This window comes from Apiospora kogelbergensis (assembly GCF_038363985.1).
Source record: "Apiospora kogelbergensis strain CBS 113332 chromosome Unknown utg000003l_segment0_segment0, whole genome shotgun sequence".
In the NCBI taxonomy this organism is placed as follows: Eukaryota; Fungi; Ascomycota; class Sordariomycetes; order Amphisphaeriales; family Apiosporaceae; genus Apiospora; species Apiospora kogelbergensis.
In genome coordinates, this window is record NW_027117420.1 from 5,208,211 (window position 1) to 5,224,349 (window position 16,139).

Here is a 16,139-nt window from a genome sequence, read left to right on the forward strand (position 1 = left end):
AAATCATAGGCTGTGCTCCATCCCACACCCCTCAGTGTGTACATTGGCAGCCCCTTTTCTTCAATGAGTCCCTCCAGATAACCAGAACATAACAACGAGTCCCCGTCTAAGCAAACCATGGCCTCCTCCTTAACATCCCAACCCCAGTCCGCATCCTACCAGTCCGCCGGCGTCCCCGTCCTCTGGACCGCGGTCGAGTACGGCCCGGGCCTCGCCATGGCGGACGCGGGCCTGTTCTGGGCCAAGCCCAAGTCGCTGCGGGTCTTCAATGGGGGGGCTCGACGACCGGGGGCTGGGGGGTTGGGTCGGCGACGACTTGAGGCCCTTTGAGGGTGGCGGTGAGGTGGTCGTCAAGAAGAAGTACGCTAGCGCCTTCTTTGGGACGGCACTGGCGTCGGACCTCCGGGTTCTGGGGGTGGATACCGTCGTGCTCTGCGGCGTGAGCATGTTGGGGTGCGTGAGGGCTAGTGCGTTGGACACTATGCAGAATGGGTTCAGGCCTATAGTAAGCTGTCGTAGGTGGTTGGCTGAAGATTGATTATGAGAATATCTTATGAGAGCGATTCAGCTAATCAACCGGGCTCGTCATGGTTTAGGTCGTCGGCGCAGCGTGCGGCGACAGGGGCGAAGAGATCCAGAATGCGAATCTGTTCGACCTCGATGCCAAGTACGCGGATGTGGTGACCGAAGAGGAGGCGATTGAGCATCTCAGGGAGGGGTGGCCGAAAGTATAGGTGACCAAGTGCAGAAGTGTTCATGTTTATAGAAATGGAATATATATTGGGATCTTGTGTCAATAGTTTCGTATTGTATATGTCTGCCGTTTCCTAGGTGCAGTACACCAGTGTTTCCCACCATGCTCAGCGAGGGTATCATAGAATTCAATCGCGACAAATAGCCACGAAAGAGGAACGAGAAGAAAAAGAAATCGGTATAGCCTCGTTTGTAACAATGCGACCTAACCATAATGTAGTGATTATACAGTATTAAGAATGGAACAAAAGTTGGTAATGATGAAGTGTCCTCAACCGCAAATGTTGGGGTCTACACACCAATCGCGTTAGCCAAGAGACCTTTGAGCAACAACCATCCCAGCAGAAATTGAAAGAGGAGAAGTAAGAGAGAAGAAAGGCGCGAAGAGGGATTGACATACTGTAAGGATTCGGCGGCACGGGGATGACGCCGGCGTTGGCCAGGGCGCGGTAGTCCCACTCGGGCGCCGACTCGGTCTTCCAGGTCCAGAAGATCCAGCCGTCGGCCTTTTCGTAGGCGACCATCTGGGCGTTGATGAAGTCGCGCAGGTTGGCGCGGTCCTGGCCCTGGATCTGGTCGATGCCGCCCCGTCGGCGCGCGCCGTCGCACGATCCGATGTATGAGGAGCCCTGGCCCTCGTAGTTGAAGGTCCCGTCCCACCGGGCACCGACCCCGCGGCCGTTCAGCCAGTAGGCCTATTGGTTGTAGCAGTTAGCGAACTGTTTCCTAACGGGTGCTGACATGAACTGCTTGGGAACGGAAATCACTTACACAGTCCGTCATGGCACCGCACCACTCGCCGTTGATGGTCTTCTTGTTGCTCGCGGCCATCTGCTGGCCGAACCCGCAGGCGCTACCGATGTGGGCGTGCACGTCCATGCGCAGCTGGCCGTCGCTGAAAACCTCGTAGTGGTGCGTGTCGAGGAGCAGGTTGGCCTTGTCGTTGCCCCAGTCGTTCCACGCGGCGGGGCCCTGGAAGGCGTCGTGGAAGGCGATTTGCACGTTGGAGGCCTTGGACAGGCTCTGGTAGCCCAGGTCCATGAAGGACTTGACGGCGCCCATGTCCATCTTGGGGCCCATGGGCTCGTTGAGCAGCTCGATGGCTTCCACGGCCGGGTGCGCGGCGTGGTCGTCGCGGATCCTCTCGAGGGCCCGGATGGTCTGCGCGACGGTGTCGCCCTTGAGCCAGCCGATGCCGCCCCGCTGACCCGAGTTGTCCAGCCCGTTTTGGGATCCTGGGGCGCCATGTAGATCGATCATGACCTGTGACGCCGTCAGGACTGGCTCATGAGAAAAGACAAGATTGGAGGGATTCGGGCTGAAGGAAGATACGAACCTTTAGGTTGGCAGACTGTGCCCAGTCAAGAGCCTGGCCAAGGTACTCGTAGGCACCCTGCGAGTATGGGTCGCCGTCCAAAGGTGTGATGGCCCAGTAGCCAATGGGGATGCGAACAATGTTGAGACCCTTGGCGGCAATGTCGTGAAAGTCACCTTCTGTGATGAAGGAGCTCCAGTGCTTTTGGAGTCGCTTCGTAGCCTCCTCCTTGCCAATGACCTTGCCCATGGTGTACTCATCCACTACGGAGTCTGGCGTCGCTTCGAAGATGGAAGGGGTGATCCATGGCTATTGCTCTGTCAGCTTACCTCCAATCTACATGGTGAATAGTGGGTGAAATCTATGCGACAACGAACCTCGAGAAGTAGCCAACCGCCAAGGTTGACGCCTCTGATCTTCTCGCCAGCCCTCATCTTGAGGTCTCGTCCCATCATGGGAGACATCCGATCGGCCGGGGCTCCATGGCCACTGGGGGTGAGCAAGGACAGCGTCACGCCCAGCGCGCAGAAGAGACGCGAAAGGGCCATATTGAAGACTCTAGGTATCCCGTGGTGCCCTTGGGTTTTTCGACTTTGGTTTTTGGGTTACCAGCTAGGAAGAAGTAAAATCGACCTGCTACTGATAGAAAACAACCAAGGAGTTTAATAAAGATGATTCATATATAGGTGGACGCAACAGGTTTGGTATCGCGTTCCTATGCGTGCGCGTTACCGTTGCATGACCCGATAAACATGAGTTTCGATGTGCAGGAATAGTGAAGATGGGCTCCATTCGGATCTGGGAATGCGGGAGGATCGTTGGCTTCCTATTTGTAACCCCCTTTGCCATGTCGTCAATTGAGCAGCATGTCCACCGCCCCCAAGCAAGGGCGGACTCAGACACCGTTTGCTGTGGTGTCGAACCCTGATCGACATGTTCTCTCTAAGCCTTTTCCTCCCTTCCCGTTGTTGCTGTTAGTTTAGTGATCGTCGCACTCTGTTGTTCCTTCTCCCTTTCTGGTCATGGTACTTGGGAAGATTGGCGGGGTGCTCCAATCGGAAGCTTCTGTCCAACCAGATCCTGTAAAGCGCCCTACAAGTACAGGACCCTCCAGCCTACCAGACGCTAACCAGACAGCCCCTGCAGAAGCACGCCAGCACTAGAGGGGGCCCTTAGAGGCTAGAGGGCCGCCTAGATGCGCACTAGAAGGACTGCGCTGTCCGACCAAGAGCGCCACGACGCGGGGCAGGTCATCAGGGGTGCTCACTTTTATTTTTAGTGGTCACCAACCCCAGGAGATCGCCCACGGCCAAATGAAACATGACGACATCCTCCATGCTGGCGTCGCCTTCATGCGCGCAATTCCCCGACCCACGATCTGCTACTTTATTCTCGCTACATGGCTTGCCTGCTTGCCTCCTCTCCACCTGCCACCCTCGTGGCTCCCATTTCAGCTTCGCCGGCTCTCGGTTGGCTGCCGCGGGAGGGAAGAACCCCTACGTCCCGGGCCAGCCTGCTTGCATCCTAGAGGCAGAGGGTCCTGTTGGGTTTCGTCATCTTACTTTTCCATCCAACCTTGCCAGCACATTGACGTCGATGGGGCAGTTGTGTTTGGCGGGCAATGGGGTCCGGCATTGGGATGAGAGACAACAAAGGGTCTTAAAAGACCTATAACGGCGCAATGTGATCCAATGACCCGAGCACCTGCTGCCAACTTTCCTACCAGTAATTTCCTGTCACCGTCCCCTGTCACCGGCTCCATCTGAAAGGACAGGTCTTGGATGCTGACGTGTCTCGGAGGAAAACGGCCAGGTTGTGCGATCAACTGCGCGCGAGTGAGTTGCATGCAGTCCGTGTGGCCACGAAGCGGGTTCGACTCAGATCCGGTGCTTTCGAGGAGCGGGACACACTTCATTACCGCGCCCCTAGTTACTAGCTAAAGCCAATAGCCCGCTCATGGAGCTGTTGGGAGGGCGGAGCTATGATCATGCATTTTCGCCCCTTTCGCATCGAGCTACACCGCATGGCATGGCATGCAGTTGGAAGCGGGCAGATGGATTGCGCCGCCCAACACCCGAGTCAACACGGAAACACTAGAGTAACCACTCAAGATGGTTGCTCTACTACTATGTAGCAGCTCAATGTCAGGAACACTTTGATCCCGTCTTGTCTCTACCAACGTGCGTAAAGCGCACCATAACGTAGATGGTCGTTTGTGTTGTGTTGTGTCGCTTGATGCATCAGGCTTCTTCCTCCGTCTAGCTGTATCCCCAATACCATCTCATCCCCACGTTACGTTGGGAATGTGAGGTAAGCGGTTGCCCGAAAACATCAAAGGCGGCTGCTTTCATGCAGTTCAAGACATTAATAAACATGATCGAAGCAGGAATGTTACGTAGAACGTAGCACGGACTTGACTTGAGCTGCACGACCACCCGCAGGTTACAAGTGGCTGAGCGAGCGGGCGTCCAATGACAGGAGTGAACCATCATCAGCCTCGTTTGCGGGCACCCACGTTGCGTTCCCGAGTCGTGCGTCCTAGCTCTCTGTTGCGCACGCTATTTACATAGCATGCCAACTTTGTCCCGACCCCACGTTTCAACGATGGCTTGGACCCTAGGAGAAGCCCTCGCTGCGGCGGGAAGATGCGCACTGACGATGGTGTTTTCGTTTCAAGCCAATCTTGATCACGCTCAGCAGGAACCAGATGAAGATTGTTTCCATGGACGAAGCTTGCTGGTCCTGCGTCGCGATTGGCCCACCCACCGAACTTCGACACTCATCGTGTCAGCTCTGACCTGAACTACGTGACCATCGTCACCGTTCCAACGGCCATCGGCGTTTCCCAGAGAGGCAGACCACAGAGCTGTGGGTGTTCTGAAGCGTTTTGGAAGAAACCCAATGTCTTCCAAATTGCAGTAAACGGCCTGCGCTCGACCGTTATGATGTAAAACCGCCAAATCAATCGGATGGACACTCGAAGAACTGGTGACCTTAAAAGCCACGGTTTCTTCACTGTAGATACAACGGAAGTTTGACGAACCAAGAAAATAGTATTGGAACGAACTGCTTCCTGAGATTCCTTAATAGTCTGTATCTTATTTCATCACCTGAGCTGCGCTCGGTATACATTGTTGAATCACGCACTTACATAGACAGCCCTTTCACGATGCGCTCCCAAACACTAGTCCTCATGGCCTTGGCCACCCTGTCGCTGGGTCTTAGCATCCCCAAGGACCGAAGAGAGAATGAGTTGGATTCGATCCTAGCCGCGCTGCAGCAAAACAATCCCGAAGACGCCGCTGCCGCTGGTTCGGCTTCGGCTGGTAACCCAAGGAAGAGACAGCAGGACGAATTGGCTGCCGCCATTGCAGCGCTCCAGCAAAACAACCCGCAGGATGCAGCGGCCGCCGCCGCCGCCGGGCAGAGCGAGGCAGAGAAACGGGCGACGAACGAAGATCTGGAGGCCATCCTGGACGCATGTAAGTGCAGGCAATCACTTGTCTGCCAATTGATCATAGAAGTACAACGATCTGACGTCTAATTACACGCAGTGGAGAAGAACAACCCCGAGGATGCGGCTGAAGCCGATGGTGTTCTCCCATAGGAACCAGCTGATGGAAATCGATCGTGGGGAAGTCAGCGCCGCGATTGGCAATTGGGGGGGCTAGAGTGGGTACGATATTCAGCTGTGAAAAGGAATCCCATCTACCTCGGCTTGGTACTGCTTGGAGGTGAATACGAAGTAGAGAGAGATTGACAACTCAAGCTGCATCCCATCTATTAGTACTTCGGAGCCGATCGTTAAGTTTTGCAGAGCTGTATCATTGGAGTATATGCAATTTACCACATCAAAGTTCCCCTTACATGAAGCTTTAGCACGCCCATTTCTAGCCCAACACCAACCAACATGCCCCAACTTTGCCCCGCCGAGCCGGTAGTGGCAGTGACACGACTTGCCGGAGCTACAACGGATGTTTTCGTCAATACTCAGTGCGTTTCTCGCCGTTTCCTTGATCAATTGTTCGCCATAGTGGCGGTTGACTTATCGTGTTCCGCGGGCCATCAGACTGACATGTAGGACCTACTTCTTTACTCGTACAGTCCATTCGAGACGCCCGGCGAAAAAGCGCGCTCCGTCTTCGGCGGCTACCTCCTGGGCCAATGCGTCGCCGCCGCCCAGCAGACGGTCCCGGAGACCCATGACGTGCACTCGCTCCAGTCCACCTTCCTGCTGCCGGGGAACCCGAACGAGAAGGTCTCGTACCACGTCGAGCGCCTCTCCGACGGGCGGTCCTTCTCGTCGCGGCTGGTGCGCGCCATCCAGCCGGGCGACGTGGTGCACTTCACCGCCATCGTCGGGTTCCAGAAGCGGTCGACCCAGCCGCCGCCGCCGCCGCCGCCCACGCTGAAGTACGGCGAGGCCATGCCCGCGTTCGGCCACGGCAGCCCCGACGACATCGACGCCGGCAGCGCCGAGGCCTGCCTCGTCGAGGGCGGCTACCCCAAGCCGATGCTCGACCTCTGGCGGGACCCGTTCCAGTGGCGGATCCTGCCGCGGGACCGGGCGATGGGCAGCGGCACGAAGGAAGACCCGACGCGCTTCCGCATGCAGAGCTTCGTGCGCGTGGCGCCGAGCATGCTGCCCCCCGCGGGCGGCGGCGGCGGTCGGCGCGCGACGCACCATGCGCTGCTCGCGTTCCTCTCGGACCTGTTCCTGATCTACACGACGAACCTGGCGACGGCGCGGCCCGTCACGGGCTTCGCCATCGAGACCACCATGAACCACAGCGTCTGGTTCCACGCGCCCGACGTCGCCGTCGACGACTGGCTCGCGTGCGAGCGCGACACCACCTGGGCGGACGACGGCCGCGTCCTCATCCGCCAACGCCTCTGGCGCCGCTGCGACGGCCGCCTCGTCATGTCGTGCGTGCAGGAGGCGCTGGCGCGGCTGAACCGGAGCGGGGGTGGCAGTAGCTTGTGAGGGGAGGAGGGCGGCGCGACGGGCGCTCGGGGGCCGAAGCTAGGCGAGCAAGGCGATCGCGGTGTATTTACGGTGATGGTCAGGGTCGGCTGTCATTCGACATCATGGATTGGTCTCCTGAGCTACTCCCTATGCGACAGTCATCTCCTGCTCTGCTGTCTATACCTAACTGACTACCGTAGAAGCATGTTTGCTGGGTCTATTTTAGAACATTCCGGCCACCGGCTGGTTGTTTATGCATTTCCATGGCAAAGAACGCTGGAATGGCGTCCCCGTAGGCCAGAACCTTCCAACCCTGAATACTGCCCCTGGACTACTGAAGGAGGGAGGCGGCCCCATATTTATGCGTTGCATTTCATGCTGCAACCCAACGAGTCAGTCATTCGTTGACTCAAGCTCAGCCACCGATTTGCCCACAGCAGTGACACAACGGCGGTCATGCTCATCCACAATTTGCCCACGAGAATAACTCATAGGATGTTTTGTTCAGTCCTGATTGCGCTGTAATGGACGACTTGATGTGATGGTTGGTGTGTTTCTCATGACGAAGCCTTCTCTGTTTCCGGAGCCACGCCCCACCTCGCTTCGCTGCGTCGCATCATCACCATGGCCGCTTCGCTTCGCTTAAATATACCAGGTACCAGGTATGCACACCAGGCACACCACCCCGACTCGAGGCCTTCGTTTATCCCCGACGCACCCCGGCCGATCCTTTAAAGCCCCCGAACCACATTATAGACTTGACGGGAACGGTCGGTAATGACCCTCGACCAGGAAAATGATCGTAGGCTAGATAGATCGGCAGTTTGCAGACAGCCAACTCTTGGTACCGACCGTTGGGCGTTTTCTGTAAACATCCCATCTGCCATTTCTGACGAACCACTGCACCCGATTGCATGGTCTTGAATAGGGCGAGACTTTCTTCTGGTTCTGTCTCGCGCCCGAGACTATCACGCCGTCTGTAGGTCTTGGTCGCTGTTTATACTTTCCAGCTCATCTCCTGCCTGGCGATGTTACATCCGCCTGTCAGCCGGCCTGAAAGACAACTTTGCAATCTACCACCGACATCAGGCTCTGCATTGATATCGCCAACGCCTTATCAAGGTTGCGGTTTTTCGTTGTCTGCACTCCTAGGTGCAGTTGCGTATGCCATGTCCTGCACCCTATTCCAGCAGTGATTATAATACCACAGCTATTATAGCAGAATATTTTTAGACTTTAGGTTCGTCGGGTGATGGACGTGAAGCTTGGCTTACGGTTAAAGTAGGGTATAACGAGAGGGAGATAGATTAATTCTCCTATGGTCCTCCGCTCTTTTTTCTTCTCTCCGTAGCCAGTCTGGGTGCGGGGAGCCGTTTCGAAACCCCTGACGACTCAGCCCGGGGAGACCTTGACTCGAAGCCAAACATAGGCGGTCCCCGGCGGATCATGGACTGACTCCACCGCGTAGGGAGAGGCGACTATGCTGCTGCTATTTACCGCATTTGGGCACTTGGGGGTTCATACCACTATACTAAACTCCACGCCCTGAGGACTCACATAGATTGACAGGCCGGGGTGTTGCTACGAAATTAGACATTCGACTATCTTGAGAAACCCTCACGAAGCCCGGTTCTCTCGAGAAACATCGAAAGAGGCACATGTGTATATAACTCGTGGTGCATCGGTCATCTGTATTGTCTTTCGTTCTTCATCCCATCAAGTCACACTCAACAACAATTCGCTTCTTCTTTCCTTCATCTTACCTCTTCTTCAAGAGCAAATTTCAACCGGTCTCTGAGAGACATTCTTTTCATCTATTTTTTCACAAACATTCAGACACTCCTTGTTATCCTCTCACTACTATAACTATCTCTTATCAACATAAGCCTCGGCAACCATGGCTTACCGTTTCAGTATCCTCGCCCTCCTCGCCGCCGCCGGCCCCTCGATGGTCCAGGCCGCCGTCCCCTCCGTCAACGGCTTCACTCTGGCCTGGAGCGACGACTTCGAGGGCGGCGCGGGATCCCTGCCCAAGGCCGAGAACTGGATCTTCACCACGGGCACCCAGTACCCGAACGGCGCCGCCAACTTCGGCACCGGCGAGATCCAGACCTACACCAAGGACCCCAAGAACGTCCAGCTCGACGGCAAGGGCAACGTCAAGATCACGGCCATCAAGAACGGCAACGCCTGGACCTCGGCCCGCATCGAGACGCAGCGCAAGGACTTCGTGGCGCCCGTCGGCGGCAAGAGTAAGTCTGGCTCTACCCCTTATCAAATCACCGCCCACGAAATCTCGCTAACCTTCCTTCCCCGCTGTCTAGTGCGCATCCAGGCCAGCCTGAGCACGCCCAAAGTGGCCCAGCCCCTCGGCTACTGGCCCGCCTTCTGGACGCTCGGCGCCGCCTTCCGCGGCGTGTACACCAACTGGCCGATCGTGGGCGAGTTCGACATCCTGGAGAACGTCAACGGCGAGGACAAGGTGTACGCGACGCTGCACTGCGGCACGGCGCCCGGCGGGCCCTGCAACGAGAACGAGGGCATCGGCGGCAGCAAGACCGGGTGCCCCAACGGGCCGTGCCCGGCCAACTTCCACACGTACGCGCTCGAGGTCGACCGCTCCGCCGGCGAGGGCCGGGAGAAGATGACCTGGTTCGTCGACGACGTGCAGTACCACCAGATCCTGCCCGGCAAGGTCGAGGCCAGCGCCTGGAAGGAGGCCGTCACCAAGCCGCACTTCCTGCTCATGAACCTCGCCATCGGCGGCGCCTTCCCCAACAAGGGCGGCAAGACTACGCCCGTCGCCGATACCACGTCCGGCGGCGTCTTCAGCGCTGCGTACGTCGCTGTTTACTACTCTACTGGCGCTGGCAACGCGACGACTCATGCTGCGCCGGCGCGTGGCGGTAAGGGCGGTAAGCTGGGGGCTAAGTACTTCTCTTGAGCGGAGATGGGGGCTTAAGCTCTGCGATAGGGGGTTGCCAATTTTGCGCAGCCTGGGGACCTGATTCAACAACCATTTTTCTTTTCTTTCTTATTCTCTTCTTCTCTTCTTGTTTACGGCTTGGGCCGTTTGACTAGGGTGGCGTTTTTGGCTATTACGGTTTATCTTTCTTCACTTCTTGTACATCGCACTTTACGTCCATTATCAGATAAGGCGAAGCATCGGCGCGGCGCACTTGGGAGCGAGATGTACAATACTCACTCAATGCATGTTTACCTCATCAAATCCATATTCATCACGAACCTCGTAGAGTCATAGTCTAACACCTTGCTCAAAGTCAAGTCGAATAGAAAAATGCCTTTGGCAAGTGACACAGTAGTATAAAAAGTTCTGACTGGTAGAATCTCTATCTAGATTCAAAGGAGATAATCATTCAGGGTTACGCATATAGACAAAAGACCGATGGTTAAGTCTGCCATCTTTGCTAGAATGCTTATCCGTGAAAAGCCAGACAGTGAAGCCATGTCATGGGTTGAAGAGGGGGTGTATGGGAACAAGAGAGAGTTCACATTGTAAAGAGAGAAGTGCAACAAGCCAGGTCCAAACAGGCCGTGAAATTCATCGAATCATGTTGAGTCCTGAGCTCTCGAGTCCTGTGCCTCTGGGCACACATGAATGAAGCATACGAACGACACCCAACAGGTTCGGGGGGTAGTACGCTTCTTGCTCTGACAATGCTGGTATCATCTCCGGCAGATCAAACTTGAGAACTGCAAGCGTTAGTGAGAACTCGGCCCGCTGTTATTCGAGGTATCTCTTACAGGCTTGAAGTCAAGATGCCTGGTCAGAGTTGCTTTGAGGGCGACCTTCCTCCATAGCCACTACAGCGTCTTCGGGTATCTCTCTGGTATCAATAGGATGCCCAAAGAGGATGGACAGTGTTAAGGTGGATGTTGATCGTGGTTCGCGTGCATGTTGTGTTGAAGAACGAGCGCGCCTTCCAGGCATCGACCTCCAAAGTACGTCAAAGGCAGGCGGTATGGCCAGGAAGAGGCTAACAAGACCAATGATGGCTTGAGGGGGAAGTGCCATTGAAGATTGAATAGGAACAGGGGACGGAAGATTTGATTTATATAAGTGATAGAGATGTTGGCTGACAGTCCGATAAGTCCTTTTTGTCTTATCTCTCTGTTCAATTTCGAGCTGTCAACCCATCAGGAAAAAAACATACCTGGAATCTTAGCACATGGGAACCTATTATATACTGACATTTTTGCCGGTCTCTCATTCGACCCTTCAGCGAAGCTCACAGGTACATGGGGTGGGGTAGTATTTGTCCTTGTGGTCGGCTATGCAAACGGGTATGCTTGCAGCCCAAACACGATGGTTTCTGTATCTCAATGTTTGGAATAGACCAATAAGAAATCCACTTTAGCCATTAGGCTGGTCATGCACTACATGCATCATTAGGTACATCTGTATGCACGCTTGCAAACAAACTGGGCGGACGACCCTTCACATCTAGGACTATGTGCAGTTTCTGATTTCCCCTGTGGAAGATCTTTTTACGGTTAGCCCACAGTTCTATACGCCTTTCCACCGCAGATACCGCTTACTCCTAATGATTGAGAAGGCAGTCATTGCCAATGTTCCCCATAACGACAATCAGGCAAGAGTTGAACTTCATCTACTTAAGGATTGCCATACCTCGGAGGGCGGAGTTTGGCCAACACGTAGGTAAATGGTAAATATAATTTCGTCTCGACAAAAGAAACCAGCAGTGCGCACCATTTTGAATGGCCATTGATACACTATTGTCGAACACCACAAGCCTCACTGGATATGCATAGAAGATGTGAATATAAATTTTCGAATGTACGGATGACATAGCCCATATATTCAGATACGCTAATTTATTAATTCTATAATCGATTTCATTTAAAAGAAACGGTATTTTTTAGCTATTTTATTCAATTTTATACTATAAATTACATAAAGTATTTAGGTGAGATTATATTAAAAATAGCTTGTTAGCAAGGGGGGAGTTAGCAAGGGGGAGTGTGAACTTATATTGTGTCTGCTCCTTCTAAACTAGGGGCTATAATGCCACTGGGGTGGGTTATATTAAGGAAATAAAGAATCGCGATCCTGACACGCTATAGGACGAGGCGGGTCTTGCTAAGCTTACCTATAGAGCAGCTATAGCGACGTCCCCCTTGCCCGATTGCCGACTAGAACATAGGTACTTGCTACTAAAAGGGGAATCTCTTAGCCATAGTTGGTACAGGCTGACGACTTCACTAACACCTTGCCAGGGGATAGCTCCCAAGTCAAAGATGGTCGACGGTGCGAGACTGGCCTGACAGCTAGTCTCCCTTCTAAGTGCGAAGAGGTGGTCCGTGATATCATACGTGACCTCTGAGAGGTCTGGTTTAACAAAACGCTTCCCCATTACACACTAGATACATTCATAAAATTGCATTTTAGCTGGATAGCTGAGCATGTTGCAGTAGAGGCGAAAGATGAAATCAATTTGAAGTCAGGCAAAAAGGCTAAGCAGACTCCTATGGAGAGCTTCATGATTAAAAACGGGATACTGTAAATCCACACATTCGTGTAACAGATCCGGGAAACCTAGCAGGATAAAACCGAACCCAGGACCGAAAAGCAATATAATGCCCAAAGACAGTGCAAACCTCCACCCTGGAACTGCCACCGGTCTAGTCCAGACTGGCGCACTCCCGGACACACTCCTCGCGGCCTCGTCCGCAGGTGCCGAAGCACATACGACAGCCAGTGCAAGCCGCCGGGTTCCGCGACTGGGGGCAAAAGTCTTCTCCGCCGTTCGACCTCCTCGCGTCGTCGCAAAACTCGCGCCCAAAGTCGGCCTCGCAATTGGTCGCGCACAGCCCATCGCCTTGGAAGCACAGGAACGTACACCGCGTACAGAGCGGGCCGCATTGGTTAACTTGGCGGCTCCCGAGGGATTGGTCCGAGGTCGATGGTGGCGCGGGGTGGGCCATGATACCGCTCGCCCAGGCTAGAAGAAGGACAGATTGAAGCCTGAGTATCATTTTGTGGTAGAAGCCAAAAAAAGCTTGGCGGCGCTTGATGAAGGAAGGCAAGGAGGTTCAACAGACGCAAGATGGGGATGGGTGGTCTTTTGATCTTTGTCTTCGGGTAGCTGGCCTCGTATAAGCTGATAGGAACATGGACCTTATATATTTGGAGCCTCCGGTTTCGAAAGGACTTTGTCGGTTAGAAGCTGCTTTCAAGTCACGGCGATATGGAATCTTGAGACATTCCGAACTTCCATGACACAGGAATGGTTAATGTGGAACAGGGTTCTCGATATATCCGTTCCCAGAGAGGAGGGCTTCTTCCGAGTTCTTCCCAGTGACGAAGTGCATCTGATCATCTTCAAGAGTCATAGGACAACTTTATTTCAAGCAGTCAACTGATCAAGACAGGGTCCAACTATTGGACCATCATAACATTGCCGATGTCGTTGATGCGGGCTACATATGTTGTCTGAAATACTTGCACGATTTCGTCGTCGGGAAGGAACTCTAATATAACATTAAGGAGAGCTCGACTAACGGCCAGTAGCAGTATTCATAATGACTTGGATAACTCGTACGGAGAGAGTATTAACAATAGGCTCTTATAGAATAGAGTGGTAAATGACAATACTCAAAGCTAGCCTGCACAGCTACGTCACAGCCTAAAGGGCTACTCATTGATTGGCTATACAAAGTGTCTCACTGTTCACATCACATGAGGATTGCTACATATGGTCTCGGATCGGAGCATTATTTGACCCACCCGTCGTCCCGACCGCTCGTACCACAGATAGTTTCGTCGATGGTGGGATTCTGAAGAAGATGCAGGCGGATAAGTTGTTATTCAACGAAACTAAAGGAGAGATGCATTCCCGGGAGGGATCTATCTAAGTAAAGAGCGAACAGTATGAAATCCAGTTTCAAGGAGATACCCAATCCTCAACATAAGAAGCAGGCGCATGATGATTAGAACGGCTTCTGTCCAGTAAAGTTGCCAGGGGGAATAGCGGCCGACAACATAAGTCCAGCCGTTGGAGCCCTTGGCCGACCCCATGCCGACCTTGGTGGTCGACTTCCACATACACTGGGCTGGCGAGGGAGTCAGTATTAGCCCGCACTAAAACTCTCAGGGTTGAGTATCACTTACTGTAGTGGCCATAGGAGCCAAAGTTTCCGTCCGGGATCTTTTCGCCATGGTAGTTCTTCTCCTCGTCGAGCCACATCTTGGCCGACTTCTCCAAGTTCAAGCTGCCCGTCCCACTTCATTATACACTCAGGTCAGCCATTTGAGTCACAGGACTGGGATGTAGGGAGAGTTGACTACTTACGCGGCGAGGTTTTCACCCTGGTTGGGGCGCGAGCTACCCGGCGAGTGCTCCAACTTACCCTTCTGGGCCAGCACCTTCGCGTAGGCGGTGGCGTTCTGGGCCAGCTTATCGTCCCAAGTGAGAGCTTTGAGGTTCTTGCCCTTGCGCTTGTTGTTGTGGAGGTTGAGGGCCTTCTGAGCATCTTGCGAGATGGCCATGATGCCCATGGTGGGTTCCTCCTCGGTCCCGTTCTCGGCCGTAGCCGTCTCCTCGCCCTCCTCGTTGGTCAAGGGCTCGATGAGCTGGGCGTCAGTCTCGGCGTCATCAGCAGCAGCTGACGCCGCCGCCACCTCTTCCTCCGGCTGCTCCTCGACCGCAAGGGACTGCACGCCGACCGCCGCCGCCTCCTCCTCGCCCGCCTCGGCGACCAGGAGGATCTTGCCGTCAGGCCCCTTCATGGGCTGCTCGTGGCAGTACTTCTTGCCGAGCTCGGTGAAGTTGCCGTTGGCGTCCATGAGCTGGGCGGCGGGGCTGACGAAGTCGTCGGCGACCTTGCGCTGGAAGTCGAAGAGGCCGTACTCGGCGATCCAGCTCTGCTTGTCCATCCAGTTGCAGACCTTGGCGGTGAACTTGACGACGTTTTGGTAATTGCGGTCGATGCAGGCAATCTCGGTGACCATCTGCGCGGTGTACTTAGCATGTCTGCTAGGTTCGAATAGAGGAGTTTGTAAGACTTACCACAGGGATCTTGTTCCACTTGTTGTGCATGTTGGTGATGTACTTGATGGCCTCGTCGGCGTTGGTGGAGTAGTAGTGAAGACACAGATAGTCGGGCTTGTCGTTGGGAATGAGCGACATGAACTTCTCAATCCACTTGCGACCATTGTCATCCTACGATTGTAAGATGTGTTAGCTTAATTTCGAAGGAATGCGTCAATTATCCACGTATTGATTATATACGCACAGAGGCAACAGCCGGGGAACCGAGCTTGCGCCCCTTGTTCTTCCGGAGCGGGACCATCTGCTTGAGCCAGATGTCCCGCGCCTTCTCCGGGGAGATGCCGTGGCGCTCGGGCTCGTTGAAGAAGAGGATGATGGGGAAGTTGTTGTTCTGGATGATGCTCCAGTCGTTGCCCGAAGCGCTGGCCAGCTCGCGGACCATGGGGCGGAACGGCACGCGGCCCTTGAGCTCCGGGGGCACCCAGGCGTTCCAGCTGATCAGCGAGGCGACGGGGCTGTTTGCGCCGAAGCCGACTTGGTCCAGCTTGCCGGGGACGCCGGGGTTGCCTGCGCCGGAGGAGTTGGTCCAGTCCCAGAGGATTTGGCGCTTCTTGATGACCATATTGAAGAATGTGTGAGGTATTAGGTGAAAAGGGGTTATGCAGATGTTCTGAAGAGATTTGAAAATTGAATAATGATGCAATCACAAAAGATAGCACCGAGTAGTTGATATAGACTTTGTTTCTATGTGTTGTTTCTGGTCATTTACGAGATTTCCTCCAAGCCTTATATACTTCCCATCATGGGCTTCAACCTGCACTCCAACGCCTCGTCAACACGTTCGGTCACAAATGATGACTCCTAAGTGGCTCGGCAACTCTCACCGCGCTAGTGTATATCATCAGCCCTATGTGATCAGGGATCCCGATCCCGCCACGCTCATAGGCTGACAGCAGAACGTAACCACCTGGGATGTTTTGTCAGCTCAAGTGACCTGCTCGGCAGCGCTCACGTAACGCGAGACGTTACGTAGCGCAGCGCCTCTGGGTGCGCACAGCGTATTCGCCATTCG

General features: G+C 54.3%; 7 protein-coding genes across 7 annotated transcripts; 4 read left to right on the plus strand and 3 right to left on the minus strand.

The window, feature by feature from the left end:
- Positions 1 to 117: 117 nt before the first annotated feature.
- Positions 118 to 734, plus strand: PG998_006476 (uncharacterized protein; the record flags this gene model as incomplete). The annotated part of the gene is made up of 3 exons (XM_066873294.1): positions 118 to 261; positions 332 to 505; positions 597 to 734. 3 exons carry the CDS (start codon positions 118 to 120, stop codon positions 732 to 734), a joined length of 456 nt encoding a protein of 151 aa, XP_066733391.1.
- Positions 735 to 1,060: 326 nt separating this feature from the next.
- Positions 1,061 to 2,616, minus strand: PG998_006477 (glycoside hydrolase family 5 protein; the record flags this gene model as incomplete). Its single annotated transcript, XM_066873295.1, has 5 exons — positions 1,061 to 1,073; positions 1,150 to 1,448; positions 1,525 to 2,016; positions 2,090 to 2,377; positions 2,446 to 2,616. 5 exons carry the CDS (start codon positions 2,614 to 2,616, stop codon positions 1,061 to 1,063), a joined length of 1,263 nt encoding a protein of 420 aa, XP_066733392.1.
- A 2,621-nt stretch (positions 2,617 to 5,237) lies between these two features.
- Positions 5,238 to 5,675, plus strand: PG998_006478 (uncharacterized protein; the record flags this gene model as incomplete). The annotated part of the gene is made up of 2 exons (XM_066873296.1): positions 5,238 to 5,550; positions 5,623 to 5,675. 2 exons carry the CDS (start codon positions 5,238 to 5,240, stop codon positions 5,673 to 5,675), a joined length of 366 nt encoding a protein of 121 aa, XP_066733393.1.
- Positions 5,676 to 5,978: 303 nt separating this feature from the next.
- On the plus strand, positions 5,979 to 7,052 carry PG998_006479 (uncharacterized protein; the record flags this gene model as incomplete). The annotated part of the gene is made up of 2 exons (XM_066873297.1): positions 5,979 to 6,061; positions 6,173 to 7,052. The coding sequence occupies 2 exons, from the start codon at positions 5,979 to 5,981 to the stop codon at positions 7,050 to 7,052; spliced, it is 963 nt and encodes a 320-aa protein (XP_066733394.1).
- A 1,879-nt stretch (positions 7,053 to 8,931) lies between these two features.
- PG998_006480 (beta-glucanase) lies at positions 8,932 to 9,978 on the plus strand (the record flags this gene model as incomplete). Its single annotated transcript, XM_066873298.1, has 2 exons — positions 8,932 to 9,286; positions 9,359 to 9,978. The coding sequence occupies 2 exons, from the start codon at positions 8,932 to 8,934 to the stop codon at positions 9,976 to 9,978; spliced, it is 975 nt and encodes a 324-aa protein (XP_066733395.1).
- A 2,720-nt stretch (positions 9,979 to 12,698) lies between these two features.
- PG998_006481 (uncharacterized protein) lies at positions 12,699 to 13,052 on the minus strand (the record flags this gene model as incomplete). The annotated part of the gene is made up of 1 exon (XM_066873299.1): positions 12,699 to 13,052. One exon carries the CDS (start codon positions 13,050 to 13,052, stop codon positions 12,699 to 12,701), a length of 354 nt encoding a protein of 117 aa, XP_066733396.1.
- Positions 13,053 to 13,923: 871 nt separating this feature from the next.
- PG998_006482 (uncharacterized protein) lies at positions 13,924 to 15,689 on the minus strand (the record flags this gene model as incomplete). Its single annotated transcript, XM_066873300.1, has 5 exons — positions 13,924 to 14,129; positions 14,188 to 14,300; positions 14,369 to 15,027; positions 15,086 to 15,238; positions 15,312 to 15,689. 5 exons carry the CDS (start codon positions 15,687 to 15,689, stop codon positions 13,924 to 13,926), a joined length of 1,509 nt encoding a protein of 502 aa, XP_066733397.1.
- Positions 15,690 to 16,139: the final 450 nt, after the last annotated feature.